This window comes from Sarcophilus harrisii, chromosome 4 (assembly GCF_902635505.1).
Source record: "Sarcophilus harrisii chromosome 4, mSarHar1.11, whole genome shotgun sequence".
Lineage (NCBI taxonomy): Eukaryota > Metazoa > Chordata > Mammalia > Dasyuromorphia > Dasyuridae > Sarcophilus > Sarcophilus harrisii.
The window spans coordinates 32,628,748-32,647,440 of NC_045429.1; the positions used below are offsets into that span (position 1 = coordinate 32,628,748).

Sequence of the window (18,693 nt, forward strand, 5' to 3'; positions counted from 1 at the left end):
TTAAGTTTTAAGAAAACAGGAAAACATACATTATTTTCTATAATACAGTAGTTCGAGAGGCAGTGGGACAGTGGGTAAAAGTAGGCTTTAGAATCAGAAAAATCTTGCCTTGCCTCTGTCATCTACTAGGAATATTATTGTTATTCAGTTATTTCTGTCACATCTGATTGTGATCTCATTTGGGGTTTTCTTGGCAGAGACACTGGAGAGGTTGGCCATTTCCTTCTCCAGTTCATTTTACAGATGAGGAAACTAAGGCAAACAGGATGAAGTGATTCGCTCAGAGTCACAGAGCTAATGAGTGCCTGAGGAATATGGCCACAGGTAGATCAATTATAATTAATTTAACTTTTCTGGTCCCCAGGCAACTCTTTAAGACTCTAAGTTAAATTAAGTTGAGGTTGATCTTCAGATCTGCAGTATTGGAGGGAGTTTTCACACTGGAATTTCCCTCCTGGGATGAAATAATGGTTTGAATCCCCTTCTCCAAAATGGTTTTCTCTGTCTCTCTATTGTGTGCGCGTGCGCGCGTGCACACACACATACACACTCTCTCTCTCTCTCTCTCTCTCTCTCTCTCTCTCTCTCTCTCTCTCTCTTTCTCTTTCTCTCTCTCTCTCTCTCTTCAGGGAGCTATCATTATGGATAAATAGACCAATCTTGTTGAACTGTGAAAAAAATACTTAAAGACTAAAAACCAGTGGCAAAATGTTTCTGGGTGAATTTATAAATATTTTACAGATACCAAAACTTTCTTCCTCCCTCCTTGCTTAGGAGCAGACAAACTCAACATCCAATAAAAAGTTCAACATTTCCTTTCATTTTCAGCCAGTAGCATTGGCTTGGTTTTAGAGACTGTGACATTGGGAGTAAGTGTTTGAAACCACAATTGTGACGGTATTTCTGACAGAGGAAATGTTGCACATTTGGAATAGGACTGCAACTTGGATTTCCAAAACTCCATCTCATTGTGTCTAACTGAAGAAGGGTGCTAGGCCTCTCCCAGTAGGAGATGGTGCTCCGTAATGCTCAGAATGGTAGCTTCTTCTTTTAAGACATAGAGCCAGGGGTCCTCAAACTTTTTAAATAGGGGGCCAGTTCCCTGTCCCTCAGACTGTTGGAGGGCCGGACTAGAGTAAAAACAAAAACTTTGTTTTGTGGGCCTTTAAATAAAGAAACTTCATAGCCCTGGGTGAGGGGGATAATTGTCCTCAGCTGCTGCATCTGGCCCACGTGGGGGTGTAGTTTGAGGACCCCTGACATAGACACTGGAGTGCTTCACCTGGCAGTTATTATTAATGAGGCTGTCTGGTTTTCCCAAAAAGCCTATGCTTTCTGTACGAGGCAGCACCATTCTAGGCAATGAACATCCTCCCCCTACTCCCACTCTCCCCAATATATACAATGCTGTGTAAGGGAGGGGAAAAAAAGAGAGTGGGGAGGGGAGAGAGATTTAAGGAGGACTATCAAATTTGTGAATAGGCAGTAAGCACAGGGAACAGAGCTTGAAATCAGGAAGACCTGGATTCAAGTTCTGCCTCTGCTACATATGACTTCTTTCATGTTTTAGGCGACTCTTTAGGATAGAAGATGCAGATCTACATGGAAAAGAGTTGCTGAAAGGATTAAATGAGATAACAAAAGAATAACAGTTTGAGAACTTTACATAGAGTTTCCTTACCCATGAATTTCTTATACTAATGTACTCTCAGGTCTATTCCCTCTGCAGAACATGGGCTTTGGGGGAGTTTTCCCACTTTGAAAAACATCCAGACTCATCAAAATGACTGGTTGAGTTTCATAATAAATTCTTTAACAATAACCTCAAATATAAGAGATAGTGAAACATTGCTGAAAGGATGATAGTGGTACCAATGAATGTCTATGTGAGACAGAACAGGGTCTTCAATGCAGCCACCAGAGACAGCAAAGAGCCCAGGAGATGATGTTTGCATTTCAGAAGGAGCAGAGATGGAATGACAGGAGAATGTTGAACTTCTCCCCAGTGAAGGAGGGGGGACAAAGAAAGGGAGGTCACTGAAGACACGCGCCTTAAAGCCCCATTTACAGGATTCCTTCTGATCAGCTAATGTGTTCCAAATTCTGGTCATGCTTAGCTCTAAATAGCTTCAGCTAACCTTAATTTCTCATTTTTCTTTCTGGTTTTTAAAAGCTGAGGCCAGATAATATTCCCCTGTTTGCCTCTTTTATTCTTACTAGCTGTATGACACTGTGCAAATCATTTAACCTGCCTGCCTCAGATCCTTCAGCTCTAAGATGGGGATGATTAAGAGCATCTCTCTCCTGGGATTGTTGTGAGATTGAAATGAAAAAAAATATTTTTAGAACGATTAGCACAGTGCCTGATATGTAGTGGATGCTTAATAAATCCTCCTCTCTTCCTCCCTTCCTCCCTTCCTTCCTTCCTTCCTCCCTTCCTTCCTTCCTTCCTTCCTTCCTTCCTTCCTTCCTTCTTTCCTTCCTCCCTCCCTTCCTTCTTTCCTTCCTTCCTGTCATCAAGTTTTGGGTCAAGATCTTGCCTAGTTAACAACAGAAAGTCATTATCTCAGTCTAGTCAACATGATTCTTTGGGACCCAGTGTTATCAGTAGCCAACAAAGCACTCGACACATGCTACCTCATTCATTCTTTTCAAGAATGAGATGCCATTATTAGTCCCATTTTACAGTTGAGGAAACTCTAATGTAGAGAGGTTGTGACCCAGTATCCTACTGGGTGGAGCCAAGTGGGAAGGGACTGAGTTATTTTGTCCCTTCACCCCTTCCCATTCCTAACCTGGAGAAGGTAACTAGGTGTCAGCAATAATTAAGATATTGCCAAGTCTGACTAAAGAGGCAGGCGCCTAGCAGTCCTGTTTCATAAAAATCAAATTAAATAACCAGGAACTTCCTAGACAGGCTTCCCTGGGGAATCCATGGAGGTCAACCAAAGATGGAAGGTGCAGAATTTCCCCAATATTTGTTAATATTTAGAGTCGCTGCCCTCCAGCTGAACCCTCCTATATGTTTACTCTTCCCTAGTTAGAACTTGAATTCCTTGAGAGTAGGGGCTGCAGCCCATTTCTCTGTAGCCCATTTCATCCATTCCAATGTTGCCTTCTCTCTACTAGCCTCCCTATTTGCCTCCTCAGTCTTGGTCTCAACCTTCCCTTTATAGGATTGCAAACTGTCAGAGGTCAAAGGCACCTTAGGGATCATCTATTCTAACCCTCTCATTTTAAAGAGAAAATTGAGATTTAGCAAGGATAAAATAGATTGTGCAAGGTCATGCAATGAATGGCAAGGTTATGACTTGAAATTTTATTATCCACATTTTGCAGTTGAAGAAAATGAGAACTAGAGACATAAGGAGCTTAATGAGGGCATAGTGTTATTGTCTGAAATGGGATTTGAATCGGGTCCAGCTGATTCTACATCTGTCACTCTGTCTTCTTAAATTGGAGATCATAACCCCATATGGGATCATGTAATTAATTGTGGGGTTGCAAAATTATGATTTTTTTAATCAGTAAACATTCACTTTATGTTTAATATACTTCTATACCCAGGGTCGTGTTAAAATTTTTTGGGTGAAAAGGGGTCACAAGTGGAAAAAGTTTAGGAGCCCTGTTCTACTTTGTCATCCAATTACCTTAACTATTTAACTGTGTGTCAGACATTGTGTTTACAAAGAAAAAAGTGAAAACATATTTACTGAGTTTGTTTGTCTAGACCAAATTTCCCTGGATTTTTCTCTACTTTAGACAGATCAAACATTCAACAAATACCAGCCATTTCAGAAAGAAATGATTGCATCTTCAGGGATTAATTAATTAGAGTAAATCAAGTTTAACTTTATTTAGGACTCCCATCAATTCAGGTGTTCCCCTTGCTTGTTTTTATAAGAATCAGCTCTCAGGTTGGGGAAGGAGAGACCAGGGGAAGTCATTTTGTGAAATTTGCATGAATTTCCAGATTAGAAATGAGAACTTAATAGTTTTGGAAAAAAAGGCTTACGTGAGCACCAGCCCTGAAGTCAGGAGAACCTGAGTTCAAATCTGGCCTCAGACACTTAATATACCCTAACTGTGTGACCCTGGGCAAGTCACTTAACCCCAGGTGCCTGAGGTGGGGGGGGGAATTTACTCTGGATTAAGCTGTGTGTTTGAGATTACATTCTAATGGGGGAGACAACACATTGTGCATGAGGTGTGGGTAGCTAGAGAAGGGGGATATGATCTTAATGATAGATGGATGGATGCATAGATAGGTAGATGGATGGATGGATAATTAGATAATTAGATGGACACAGAGACATAGATGGATAGATAGATGGAGCGCTTATTAAGTGCTCACTTAGTTTTGGGCATTCCATTAAGCTCTAGGGATACAAATGCAAGTAAACAAACTGTCCCCACCTTCAAGGAGTATATATTATAATAGGAAACATTATTGACTATAGGAGAGAGTACTTTACACACATAGAGTAAGCCGTCAGTTTATGTTTCTTGAGTTGATTTAAGGGAATTAATTATTCAGATGATCAGAAGGCCATACTCTCATTTCTATTCCTCACTTTGATTTGTTCTTCATGTTTATTATCTGCCATCCCTTGTGCCAGATTTACTGCTAGGGGAATGACTGAGAGAGAGGATTGTCTAAAGGGGATAGAACATTGAGGAGCCACTACGGGGCCTTCAGAAGTCACTTCCTCTGCTCACTCCCCATTTTCTACTCAGGAGCGCGGTTTGGACCAGTTTTAGTCTAGGGGGTATTGTTGACCCAGTCTACTGAGAGGAGGCTAAGCTGTGTGTGGCCATATTTTAATTCATTACACCATGGAGAATATTTTATGTCTAGCTTAGGTTTGTGCTCATACAGGGTTTCTCCAAAAAAGGAGGGGAGTAGAAAGTTACTCAGTGAAACAAGTAAGGGGCAGGTAGGTCATTTGTTCCCATACACAAATGGGATGCTAAAGATAGGACATACCATACATTTGACAACAAATTCAAAATAAGAATCATTCAAATAATTTATAATTTGTATTATAATCCGGAAAGACTAAACTCCAACCTCATCACATCATAAAGCTATTTATTGTCAGGACAGCTATTCGTCTCAGCTCTGCACTGTCCAGAAAACCCAGGTACACTTTTGCTGGTCACATGGTCAGGCTTGGGTCCATCCATTTGTTTATTGCCATCAGTTTCAAGAATATGAGAGTAGTTGCTGGGGGTCCCTTTACTGAGATCATCTAGGTTTGAGCAGAGGAGTCTTAGAGTACTCCTGAACCTACATGAACTGGCCCTGGATAGGTCCATCTGAGGGTAGTTACTTCTCTGTCTGGAATTGATGAAAAACAAACATACAAAGGGCAACCCCCCAAAACCAGATTCGTCTCGGCAGAACATGTGCTTTGGATGCCCCACATGTCTGGTTGCATGGAGACTGGATTGTTCAGAACAAATATTCACCACCCCCCAGTCCCTCAGGAGGCAGCTTTAATAGTTCTGAGGATTCCCATCCAGAAAGGAAGAGTAAGTCTGGGGGGGTTCTCCTAAACATTCTCTGAGTCATCAATTCTTGGCTTCCAGACTCTTCAGTGTTGAGTCATCCATTTCTGGAAGCGATTTCCAACGTTTGGTCCACAGGAACCGGTTCCGGCAACTCTAAGCATGCTCCACTGGATGCCCCTGTCGGCCAAATCAGCCATTCTACACCTTGTTCCAGTCCAATTGGACAAACATTTATTAAGCTCTCATCACCTTTCACCTTGACTGCTTTAACAAGCCCTAATTGTTCTCTCTGCTTCAGATCTTGCCTTTTTAAACCATTCTCCCCAATTCCATACTCACCCCCTCCTGGACAGTCCTGTGTTTGACATTGAGAGTCTTCTGGCCTTAACCTACCTTACTAGACATGTTCCTTACTCCTTTCACAAAGGCACTAGGTTTTTCTAGGTAGGTCTTCTATCCTTGGGCATTTCCATGGGGCATCCCCTAGTCCTGGAATGATCCTTCTTACTTCTGCCTTTTAGAATCCATATTTCCTTCAAAGCTCAGAAAAATGCTTGTTGGATAAACTGAGTGACTTTCTATAAAAAGCACCTACTATGTGCCAGGGACTGCATTAAACACTGGGTCTTTTCTCTATCTCTTCAGTTGCTAGTGTCTTTTCCCTATCTAATTCACCATCACTGTACATATTTTCCCTTACCTTTGCCCCATTAAAAATAATGATCTTTTCTACATCTCTCTATGTGTACATTTTGTCTCCCTTGGGCTACCTGAGAATGAGAGCTGTTTTCTTTTTGCTTTTGTAATCTCAATTCCTGATGCAGTGGATAAAATACTAGATGTGGAGGTAGAAGGATTTATGTAATTCACTTAACCCTGTTTCCTCAGTTTCCTCATCTGTAAAATGAGCCGGAGAAGAAAGTGATAAACCATTCCAGTATCTCTGCCAAGAACCCAGAAAGAGTTAGACACAACTGAAAAACCAAACAAAAATTTTTCAGTTCTTTGTATATAGAAGGCAATTAAAATTGTTAAACACCTACTATGTGCAAAATGAGAAACACCACAGTGTTTACAGATAGAAGGCCAACTTTGGAGTCAGTTGAACCTGAGTTCAAGTCTACCCTCTAACACATACTGACTGGACCCTACCCAATTTTTTAAGTGTCTGAGCTACAGAGGAGTTCTTTATCTACATCAATGGAGTTTCTATATCCTAGGAAATTTTCATATCTAAGAATACCTTCAAATATTTTCATACCTAGAAATATCCTTAAATTCATTGTCTGGACTTTATGTGTTCGGTACTGAGGACACTGGAATAAAAATGAATTAGTTCGCTTGCCTTCAAAGAGCTTCCATTCTACAGGTGATGGGGAAAAGTGATTCAGCATATACACAGATAAAGTATAAAAAGTGTATAAGGTAATTCTGGAGAACTAAAATGGCTTTTTTTTTTTTTTTTGCTTTTTTTAGTGAGGCAATTAGAGTTAAATGACTTATCCAGAGTCACACAGCTAACAGGTGAACTCAGGTCTTCCTGACTTCTGAGCAGCTGCTCTATCCATCTAACTGCCCGTGAACTAACATGACTTAAAAAATACATTGGATGTTTTTCCTCTTTAATTTCCAAACCATAGTATGAATTTTTCTTTGCTAAATGGTTCTTGGGACTTTGCCTGTGCTGAATGTGCCAAGATGAGTCTTCTTGGCCAGACACGGCCACATATTGAATAAGGAAGTCTTTTCCAGGAAAGCAGTGATAGTTGTGACCCTTAGTAACCTTTCCTTGATCATATGTGCCATGTTTCAAAGTCTTTGAGCCATCTGGAGGATGCCTTGAATTTCTCACTCGTATATATTTTCTTTTCACTTTAACCGATTTGAACTTGTAAAAATGTTATTAACTTACTTCTCCCTCCCATTTTTATTTAAATTTGTTTTTATGTGACCTTCTTTCTATCCATTGGACTATCCATTGTATTAAAAAAAAATAAAAAAGAGAATAGGGGAATGTGGAATCAATCAGCCAGTAAGCATTTAGTAAGATAGCTGCTGTATTCCGGACTGATAGGATTAGAGTCTGGATTTGTGATTTTGTGGGTAGGATGCACTTCCTTGTGAGGAGAGGCCCTTTCCCAGTGAAGATCAGCACTTTTTCTCCAATTTAAATTCTTAGAATTTCCTTAGAGCACTGTGACCTTTGGCTTGTCCAGTTTGCCCACAGACCTGGAGCTAGGAGACGTCAGTGTGGACTCGAACACAGGCTTTCCTGCTCCCAGGGCTGGCTCTCCAATTATCAAAACCAACTGATACATTTCCAGAGTCCAATGTGCAAATAAATGAGCGGATGAAAAAAGCTGTTGCGTTTTTAATATGTATTCAGGCACTGAGGGTACATGGACAAATTCAGAGACCACCCCATTGGGTGGGAGATGACACTTGGTGGGGGGAATCGCAGAGGTGGCGAGTGGACCTTTCCTGCAGCACTGGCAGGAGTGCCTTGATGACTGTGCCCAGGAGAAGAGGTGGAAGGGAGGGGAATGGTCTGGGTGGCTAAGGGTACCCTGACCGGTCAGGGTAGCAGAAGTCAAGATGGCCTGGGTGGTTGGCTGGATGTGCTCTCTGGTCCATGGCCCGGGGCCAAGAGGTAAGATCGAAGTCCCTAGAAAATCAACATCTCTCAGCATCGTGGTGGGAGTTCCAAAGCTAAGTGGATGGATTTCCTCAGGGACCAAAGGGAAATATTTCAAAATAGTTTTCTACAGTGTGTTTTTCTGGCATTTATCACATTTTCTCAGGGTCAGTCTTTAACAGCAACTGGTCCGAGTGAAGCAGGCTGCACTGTCTCCAATAACAGCTTCTCTGATGATAATAACAATGGCTAGCATTTATAGGGTGTTATAAAGTGCTTTAAAGATAGGATTTTATTCTCACAATAATCCTGAGAGATAGTTGCTATTATTGTCCCCATTTCACAGATTGGAAACTGAGATTTGACAGATTAAGTGACTTGCTAGTATCTTCCTACCTCCAAGTTCCTCACTCAATCTGCTGTACCACCCAGATGCCTAAGTTATGATGAGCCTGCTGGAGAAGGTCATTAGAAAAATATTTTAATGTGATTATATGTGGGAACGTACCTTGCTATACAGAAAATTGATATAAAGACATTTGCCATATTAAATCTCATCAATCTGACTTTCAGGACCCTGACTCAGGTTTGAAATTAGAATTAGAGTTTTATTATTATTATTAGAATGCTATTCATATTATTATATCATTGAACAGCAAGGTGGTACAATGGATAGTGTCAGAAAGACCTCAATTTAAATCTGACCTCAGATGTATATAAGCTGTGTGATGCTGGGCAAGTCACTTAACCCCATTTGCCTCAGTTTCTTCATCTGTAAAATGAGTTGAAAGAGGGCTATGGAAAACCGTCCCCAGAGTCTCTGCCCAAAAAGCCCCTAAAGGATCCTGTAGTCACTAAGAATCGGATATGATAGAGGAAACTGAAAAATGAAAATTATTATTAGATCTAACATATAATATTATTATTAGAATAATTAATAACTCTGGTCAAGGGTTTGAGACAAATGTGCTCCCTCACTGTTTTCATTTATAATTGGGTTTCTTCCAGTAGAAGTATCTCTCTGCTCATTTACCATTGCTCTCAAAATCCCTGCCTGTCAGGATTCAGTGTCTTCTCGATCATCCCTCTAAACCATTGGCTTCCAAGATTAATTCAGCAGAACAAGTGCAGAGATAAGGGGATGTGACTGGAGTTTCAGGATAGGCTGCCACCCAAGGTGGCTCCTGAACTGAGCTGTGATGGAGGAGAGAGGGCCTTAGAAGATAAGGAGAGAGCTTTCCATTGTGAGCAAAGGCTCTGCCAAAATGGCCTGTATTTTACTTTAGCAGCTGTGGGGAGCAGAACAGGGCCACAGTCAGACTGATTAGGAACCAATTAGGAACTCATTAGGGTCTTCTATTAAGTGCCTAGGGCCTAATGTACTTTTCATAAAAGTGAAAGAATTCAAAATTTAAAAAATAACAAATTTATCCATATATATAAACATTAATATACACATATATGTGTCTATGCAATATGGGTATGTGTATATATACATATATATGTGTGTATATATTTCTATGTGTACATGCATATGTGTATATGCATTAATATACATTAGGTGAGGGTGAAAATGTACTCTGGAAGGTGGTATCTGAAGGGTGTCTGCCCCAGGTAGAGAGAGTATATCATTGTTCACTGTTGCCTAATGGCTGTTTTCTGAGGCTGGGAATGATTGTTCTTTGGCATTTATGAAAACAGGACTTAGATTTCCTGCCCAGGCTCATCTGTGTTTCTTTCCTGTTTTTCTCAAAGGCCTGGCACAATTTACTTTTTTGTTCCTCTGTCCTTTGGGCTTTATTTTTTGGGAAAACCCCTTGAAACTAACAATTGGGGAGATGCAAGACAAGGCCGATTTTTTTTTTTTTTTTTTTTGGCTTTCCTGTCTTTTCTTAGTTTTCTTTGGCAAGCTGTTACTTCTTTTTGAAGGGGCAGAAGCTTACCTGAGAGGAAGAAAAGGAAGGTTTTCTCTAGAGGTCCCGAGGGCCAGTTATCTTCCACACTGCCTCCTTCTGTTCTCAGATTTTCAGCTTAGTTACTTGACCTCAGGCTAAGGCAGTTCAGGGAAGACAGCTTTTCTTTGCCTTGGCCCAGTTCTGTATTTGTTCCTTGTCTGTGTTCTACTTGGATACGGGGCTTGGGGTCAGGCTCACTCCCTGATTTGGATGAGTCAATCAGCCTGCAGAATCTGCCCTAAAATATGGGAACAGTCCTCGGTGCTGGAAGGAATCGGGGTCCAGACGCCATCCTGAGGGAGTTTTAATAAAATACCTCACTTCTAACGTGTCTTCTTTTTTTTTTGCTCTTTTCTAGATCACTCTGCACCTGAAACCCATCTCATCAGTACACATTCATCAGAAGTCTTTTGTGTTCCTGCTCAATTCCCCTCAGCCTTTGGTCTGGAAGTTAAAGATCGAGAGGCTTGCTCCTGGCGTCCCCAGATTTTTCTTTGTAAGTGCTTCTTATTACCCTCTGAAATTAATGATTGAGTGAAGAAGTGGGATTCCTTACTACCTTGGTGGAGTGAGCACTGAGGGCCCATTCAGGTCCTACTTTCTCCACTTACAATCTGTGTATCCTCTGGCAAGTTGTTTAAAAGCTCTGGATTTCTGCTTTCTCATTATAAAGTGATGGGGGTGAATCAGATCACTTTGAAGCTCCCTTTTCTGTCCTAAATCTGCATTTCTGTGATCTAGGCTGTGTAGTGCACTAGGTAGACAGCTAGACTTGGAAGCAGGAGGATCTGAGTTTGAGTTCTAGTTCTGACATATACTGCATGGCCCTGGGCAGGTCACATAAACTTAGCATATTGATGTCAAATTCACAGCCCACCAGATGCCAGAACTAGATTAAAATATAATTGGGAAATGTTTAATAACATATATATTATATTTATATAAATATGGACAAAAATATAGCACGGCATTTGGTGGTCCATAAATTGTTTCCAATTCTGTGACTCCATTTGAGGTTTTCTTGGCAGAATTATTGATTTGCCATTTTCTTCTCTAATAATTCAAGATAGATAATGTTAAATTGTAGTTTTCTAATAATAATAATAATAAAAAAAATCTCAGTATGCAGGAGCATGGGGATCAGTTTCTATTCGATTTAGACACCATTGTTTTAGGCAGAAAAGATACTTTGGTGGAGCCAAAAAGTCCCCTACTAATGAAATCCTTCAGTTTCCTCACCTGTAAAGTGAATGAATTATACAATCTCTGAAGTTTCTTCTGCATTTACATCTTCTGTAATTGAGAGTTTATAAGCTTGTTTTATGCAGCAGTTGCACCCCCACTCCTATTTCCTCAAAAAGATATTAGTAGAAAGTCACATTTTGGGTGTATGTTCTTGTAAGGTGTCAGGAAGCTTGTACCCCTATGGAAGTTTTGGTGAAGTCTGATGGCTAATGAACCCAGCAGGCCGAGCCATCAGAAACACTTGTGTGGCCTAAGCTTTGCTTTCAGCCTGAGGCCTGTCCTCGTGGCATCAAGAGCATTATAAACATTGTAAATAGGCCCTTGATGTGTGGTCTAGGACCACAAAATAAACATGCATGAGACTATCTTATTTTGTCTATAAGCTGGGCCCTATTTCTGATAGGAGGAGTCCTCCAGCCTCTGCTATGGGCAGCTCCCCAATGAAGTAATTTCTGTGTTGTAGGAACACTGCGTCTATGGTGAGATCCAAACATTACCTACTGTTTGTAAATCATGGCCTCTTCATTGCCAGCATCTCCCAGTTTGCCGGTTGTCATGAATTAGACGCGTTGTTTAGATGGGATTTTTAGGGTATGATATCATGTCTGATGATGAACATGATGGCCACTTTACCATGATAGCTCCCAGTCTCTCTTTGTGGAGATACAAGCTCGTATCATTAGCTGTTAGAACTTCAACCGTGAGCCCTTTGCTTTCGAATTTTGGCTCCTCCTAAGTGGGAAGGAACACAAGGCATTTGGGACAAGTAAAAGCCGAAGAGCTGAGTGTTTCTACCTTTGGGACCTCCAGGAAAATTGGCAGTGAGAGGTTGAAACTAATTCATAGTATGACTACCTTCCATGCATAGATGAACAATCTCGAAGACTTAATAATTAAGAAAGAGCTTTAATTTAATTCCTTGTTCGGTTCCTTCCGTGTAAAACTGCAAAGGGGCCAGTAATTATTTAATAATTAGGATTGATATTCTTACCTACTGATATATAGTCACTCCATGTGGTTGTGATGTCCATGGTAACACACACACACACACACACACACACACACACCTTACTTTGCACAATTTAGGCAAGACTCCCCATCATCATGGCCCAGGGAAAATGTATGTTGCAAGATGATAAAGTTGGAGCCTGGATCTGTTGGGTTGACCTTTATTTCCATTAAAAGCATGTTGGCTCAAGAACGTCTGATGTCAGCTAGATTTCTGAGGAGCTCATTTTGTCCTAACTTTGTAGTTCTGTTGGAAAAATACATTTATATTCTTAATTATAAACAGCTCCTTGGTGCCCAAATTCTTGTATGCCCATGTCTAAGGGAGCCATAATAAAAGCACGGATCGTGTAATTAATAGAATTTCAGAATTGGAACGGACATCATTGGTCATCTAATTTCTGTCCAAGAAAATCTCCCCACCCTGTGAGGGAGGACTCTGCTTGGAGGGAGAGTCCACCACCTCCCACTGTCCACTTTGGGACAGTTCTCATGGCTCAAACATCATTCCTGATATTGAGCTTAAATTGGCCTTTTTAGAATTTGGGGGGGCGCGGTGGATAGAGTGCTGAGTATGGACTTGCCTCATCTCTGAGAGCTCAACTCCAGACTCAGACTCTTATTAGCTGTGTGACCCTGGGCAAGTTACTCAGCCCTGTTTGCCTCAGTTTCCACATCTGTAAAATGATCCGGACAAGGAAATGGCCAACCATTCCAGTATTCTTGCCAAGAAAACTCCAAATGGGAATACAATCAGATATAACTGAAATGACTGAACAGAAATGCAGCTTCTACCTATAACTCCTATTTCATGGCTTTGAAGCCAAACAAAACCAATTTAATCACTGTTTCACTAGGCAAAATTGTACCAGTTTTATGAACAGTGGGTAGAAGTTGCAGAGACACAGATTTAGGGTCAACACAGAAGAATTTCCCAACTACCCCAGCTATTAAGATGAAGAATCTGCCTTGAAAGGTAGTGAGGTTCTCAAGCAGGGACTGGATGACTCCTAGGGGTAATTCTTTTTTTTTTTTTTTAATTTATTTTTTACTATTTTTTTTTATGTTCAAAACATATGCATGGATAATTTTTCAACACTGATCCTTGCAAAACCTTGTGTTCCAAATTTCCCCTCCTTTCCCCCACCCCTTCTCGTATATGGTAAACATGTAAAAAATATATGTTAAATCCAATATACATATATATGTTTATACATTTATCACGCTGCACAAGAAAAATCAGATCAGAAAGGAAAAAATGAGAAAGAAAACAAAATGCAAGCAAACAACAAAAAGAGTGAAGATGCTTTGTTGTGACCCCTACTCAGTTCCCACAGTCATCCCTCTGGGTGTAGATGGCTCTCTTTATCACAGGAATTCTTTCCAAGGTGCAAGTTAGCCTGGACCTCCCCCTCCATCTTTATCATTGCCTCTTTTGTGGCTGTTCCCCTTGTCTCAGAGTTTTAGATCTAGAACTGGAATCCAGTAATTCAGAGTTCAATCCTCTCGGCTCTGAAACGGTGAAGTCACTTGAAGTGGGATCACAAAAGTAGAACAGGAAGGGCCCCAGAGCCAGTGGCTTTACCAGGTTATATAAGGGACACAATTGGATTCTGGATCCCCAGATTCAGAGTTTCTCCCCATCATGTCCTTCTTGAAGCATTTATTGAACTAAATGGTGCTGTCAGGAGAATTTAATTTCTCTGATTTAATATTTGTTTAATGAAAAAACCTCGCAGATTTTCGATAGAGCTGTAGTTCACACCTTTTATCAGAGTGTTGTTTAGTCATTTAGTAGTAACTCCAAAACTGGGGGTATTCTTGGCAAAGAACTTGAGGTATCTGGTCACTTCTTTCTCTAAGATTGTACATTTGGCCATTGGCCATTTTACAGAAGAGGAAACTGAGGCAAAGAATGAAGTGACTTATTCAGGATCACACTGCTACTAAGTGTCTGAGACCAGTTTTCAACTCAGGTTCTCCTGATATTAGGGTGTATTAGCTTAAAAAAAAACCAAAATAAGCAAGATAATTGTATAAATATGTATGCATATCCAACTAAGGCCTCGTCATCTCTCCTTCCCATATCTTCCCTTTCATCTTTCAGAAATCAGGATCAAAATTGAAATGGCAAAAAATGCTTTTTTGTAACGGTGAGACTCCAGGATTTCTGCCATGTCTAGAACCAGGGACATGCTCTTCAGAGTGCTGGTCTTCCCTTTGATGAGCACATCGTTCAATGTAACTTTGGGCACAGTTTTATTGATTCTTCCGATATTCAAATATAAGATGGAGGGGCTTAGGTCAGAAAGCCTCTGAGGTCCTCTCAGCTCCTGACCTGTGATGTATAGCCCTACTCAGTGCAGAGAGAAAGAGGACAGGGAACTTGGTTGTTTGTCTTTACCATTCCCTTCCTCACCCCCTTGAAACTCTGAGATGTCTTGCTGAGTTGCGGATGGAGGAGAGAATTTTTGTCCATCCCACCAAACAGGAATCTCCCCTGCAGCAAACTCAACGAGTGACTGGCCAGCCTCTTCCAAGAGACTTTCAAAAAGAGAAACTGCCTCCTCCTCTTTTCCTCCTCCTCCTCCCTCTCTTCCTCCATCCCCTTCTTCTTTTCCTCTTCCTTTTTCTCCTCCTTCTCTTCCTCCTCCTCCTCTTCCTCTTCCTCTCTTCCACTCTTCTTCTTCTTCATCTTCCTCCTTTCTTCCACTCTTCTTCCTCCTCCTCTTTCTCTTCTTCTCCTCCTCGTCCTCCTCCATATTCTTTTTCTTCTCCTCCTCTTCCTCCTTTTCTTTCTCCTGTCTCTCCTTGCTTCCTCTGTTTCTTCTCTTTTTCCTTTTTCTATTTCTTTGTCTGTTTGTCTCTCTCTCTCTTTTTCTCTCTCTGTCACACACACACACACACACACACACACACACACACACAATTACAGTATTTCTCTGCTGCTAAATCTTGGAAATGCTTTTTGCTTTTCCAAAATATGGGGAAGAAGGAGTATGTAGGGCAGAGAGAAGTGGAGTTTTGTTCCTTTCTGCCATGTGCTATTCATTTATCCAGTTATGCTGGTTACCTAGGAAGCAGTAGCAGCTTGAAGATTGATGGTAGGAGTTTGGGGCAGAATTTCCTGTGGTGAACTTTTTGTATATGAAACACACACACACACACACACACACACCACAAAATAAAGAGACAGGAGACAACTTAGAGCACTTTATAGAGTGGAGAGTTGAGGACTTCTTCACCTGAGGCAATCAGGGAACCAGCCCCCACCCCTTTCTTAAAGATCAAAGTGGGGTCATTCTGAAAAGACCAAGTCCAACAATCCCTTGGCCGGGAATGTGAGGACGTTTGGCTGCTGAGGTCTCAGCTCTAAGATTCCGGCTTCTGACCGGGGCTGGAAGCCGCAGGATACAGCTTGGCTCCATCCCCGTGATGTTTGGGATCACTGTCAGCTCTGAGTTAGATGGGCTCTTTCCTCATTGGCAGAGCTAGTTAGGAGGTGGGAGGAGGGTGCCCAGGAAAGCCGCTATCAGGCTCACCTTACACGTTCTACACCGAATGGTATAGCCAGCCCTTGGATGTTTTTTTAAGGTTGGCTAAGCCCTTTATAAAAGTGTGTTTGTTCCTTCCCAGAATCCTGTGAAATAAGTGCTACTTTACCCCCATTTTAAAGACCAGGAAACTTAGGTTTATAAAGGTTAAGTGACTTCTTAGCTAATAAATGTCTTAGTTTTGAACCCAGGGCTCTTGACTTCAGTGTGGAATATGCTTATCAAAGCTGTTAGAACATAGAATTATAGGATCAGAGATTTAGAGGTAGAAGAAGACTTTACAGACCACTGAACCCCAACTCCCTATTTTACAGACATGAAAATTGAGTCTCAGAGAGTTTAAGGGACTTGTCCGGAATCACGTTGCTAGTAAGTTTCTGAGATGGAACTTGCACTCAAATTGTCTTAATTCAGAATTCAATGTCCTGCACCATGCTGAGTGTAATAGAAAAATCTGGATTCTCTTGCAAGGGATATCACCCCCCTGTGAATGGTTATGTTCAAATGGTTATATTTAGCCTCTCTGCTCATAACAAACCATTCTAGCAAAGAACCAAAAAAACAAAGCAAAGCAAAACCCAATCCTTTGAGTGCAGGGCAGACCAAGGTGGCCGGTGGAAGAGATAGTCGACTAAGACTGGAACCCCAACATTTGTGAAAAGAGGGCACTTAAACCTATTAGCAAATTTATGACAGAAGTTTTTGATGTTATCTTTTTATTTAATTGACTTTTCTTTTTTATATTTATTTTTAAAACATCTCTCATTGTTTTAGCCTGTAAGGGCACACCCATGATGAATAGGTTTTCCAACTTGGGCTTCCCACTAGCATTTGGTGTTTGTAAAGGAATTCAGATGACTCTGAGCATAATTGTGTCCCTCGGACCAGCAAGAAGTTAGGATGAAGCCTTTAATGATAATTCTGATTTTGGAACACATCTCTAGATTAGTAGAGTTCAATTAATTGATCTGTGATTGGGCTGAGAACTGATCACTTAACTTTTTAAAACTGGGATTTTATCAGTGATCAATGAATGGAACTCCTGATATGGAAACCCTCTCCATGGATATAGGTGGACAACTTAGAAGTTTTAAAACTTAAAAATTTTAGAAAGTGGCTTGGTCCCTGAGAGGTTAGTGACTTATTTGGGGACACAGAGTTAGTCTATGTCAACAGTGGGATGAACATGGATCTTCCTCATTCCCAGGCTGACCTTGTCTTCTATCGCTCTACATCATGGCATCTGCAAAGATAAAAAAAAAAAAGATGAAGCCAAAGGTTAAGTAGGTAAAAGTGTCAATTGGTGAGGAGGAACAACTTCTGGCTGTCACTTTTGGATTCCTGCCTTTGTATTTCCTTTTCCAGCAATTAATCATGGAGGCCTGTGAAAGTAATTTATTTCCCTTCGGATTCCTGTTTTTTTTTTTTTTTTTCCATTAAGTAGATTGGATGAGGAAGCAGTAGATCTGAGGGTCTAGCTGTAACTCTGTCATGAACTATAGTATTAGGGGAGGTAAAAACCCCAGATGCTTCATTGTCCTTATCTGTAAAGGGATCAGATTGAACTAATTAGCCATCCGGAACCTTTTTTGTGCAATGGACTTCTTTAGCAGGCTGCTGAAGCCTATGGTCACCTTCTCAAAATCAGGTTTTTAAAAGCCTAAAATAAAATATAGAGGATTATTAAAGGAACCAAATATGTTGAAATTCAGTTAGTATAATAGTTTTAAAAAATGTTTCTGGTTAAAACAAAGTTCAGAAGTCCTGGATGAATCAGTCACTAGATAAAACTAATTTTTGTGATGCTATGATATTATAAACCATTAAGATTAATGGAAGAGGAAACTGGCAATAATTATGGTAAGGTACTAAAGACCCGGCTCAGCAAAACTCAAAGAAATATTGAGTTAATACAGTACAAATAAAAGAGTGAAACCAAATTCTGTTCTCTTGGCTTTGTATTAGAAACAAACCAAAATCTTATCCTAATGAGGTTAGACAATATGACCTCAAAAGTCCTTTCCAACTCGGAGATTCTATGAAAAAGCAAAATTAATACCAGGAATGAGCCTGGCAATTAAAAACTATTTAGGCATTTCTAAGAAAGGGAATGAGATGGGTGAAAGGGTTGAAGAGACAGGGATGCCAAAATCTGGCTTATTACTTTGGCTTTTTTTTTAAATATGGTCCAAACATTTTTGGGTCTCTGCCATGAAACCACAGGCAGTTCCATGGGCTGCACTGGAGCTTGGATTCATGACAAGACCAACTGTAAAGCAAGTGCTATTTGTTTTCCTGTGCCTTGGATTTAACGGGAAATCAGAAGGCTAAATTCGCAATCAGTTGTTAAATGGCCCCAGATGTGTACCAAGGGCTGTGCAAGGATGAGTATGAGAGGTGGTGGGGGTAAGAAAAGCCAGCACCAGCAGTGGGGTAAAGAGTGAATGTGTGCATCATCCAAGAAACAGGCCACTGAGGGTTTGGTTTCAAAAACTATACTAAGAATAACTTCCTAAGCCATTGGTGAGTTTTATCATGGCAGAGTTGGGGGAGGTCGGTTGGGTTAGGGAAAAGGAAAGGAACTCTTTCTGTCACTGTTATTTCTCAATTAGAAGCCTGGAAATGATTCTTTTTTTTTTTTTTTTTTTTTTTTTTTTTTTTTTTTTGGATTTCTTCTTCCCCTTTGGCAATCGTTTTCCCCACTGGATGCAGAAATAATTTAAAACGAATATACCTGTTTTTATTTAAAACACACAGTCAAGGGCTGCATAATGATTTATGT

General features: G+C 40.6%; 1 protein-coding gene across 4 annotated transcripts in view; it reads left to right on the top strand.

The window, feature by feature from the left end:
• Positions 1-18,693, top strand: part of TGFBR3 (transforming growth factor beta receptor 3) — a 215,004-nt gene that overhangs the window by 123,593 nt on the left and 72,718 nt on the right. For all 4 annotated transcript variants that reach the window (XR_004234299.1, XM_031969337.1, XM_031969335.1 and 1 more), the window contains exon 4: positions 10,463-10,600. Coding sequence is in view for 3 of the 4 variants with exons in the window: in XM_031969337.1 (XP_031825197.1) it covers positions 10,463-10,600 (138 nt within the window). In the remaining variant the exon portion in view is untranslated. The remainder of the gene's footprint in view (positions 1-10,462; positions 10,601-18,693) is intronic.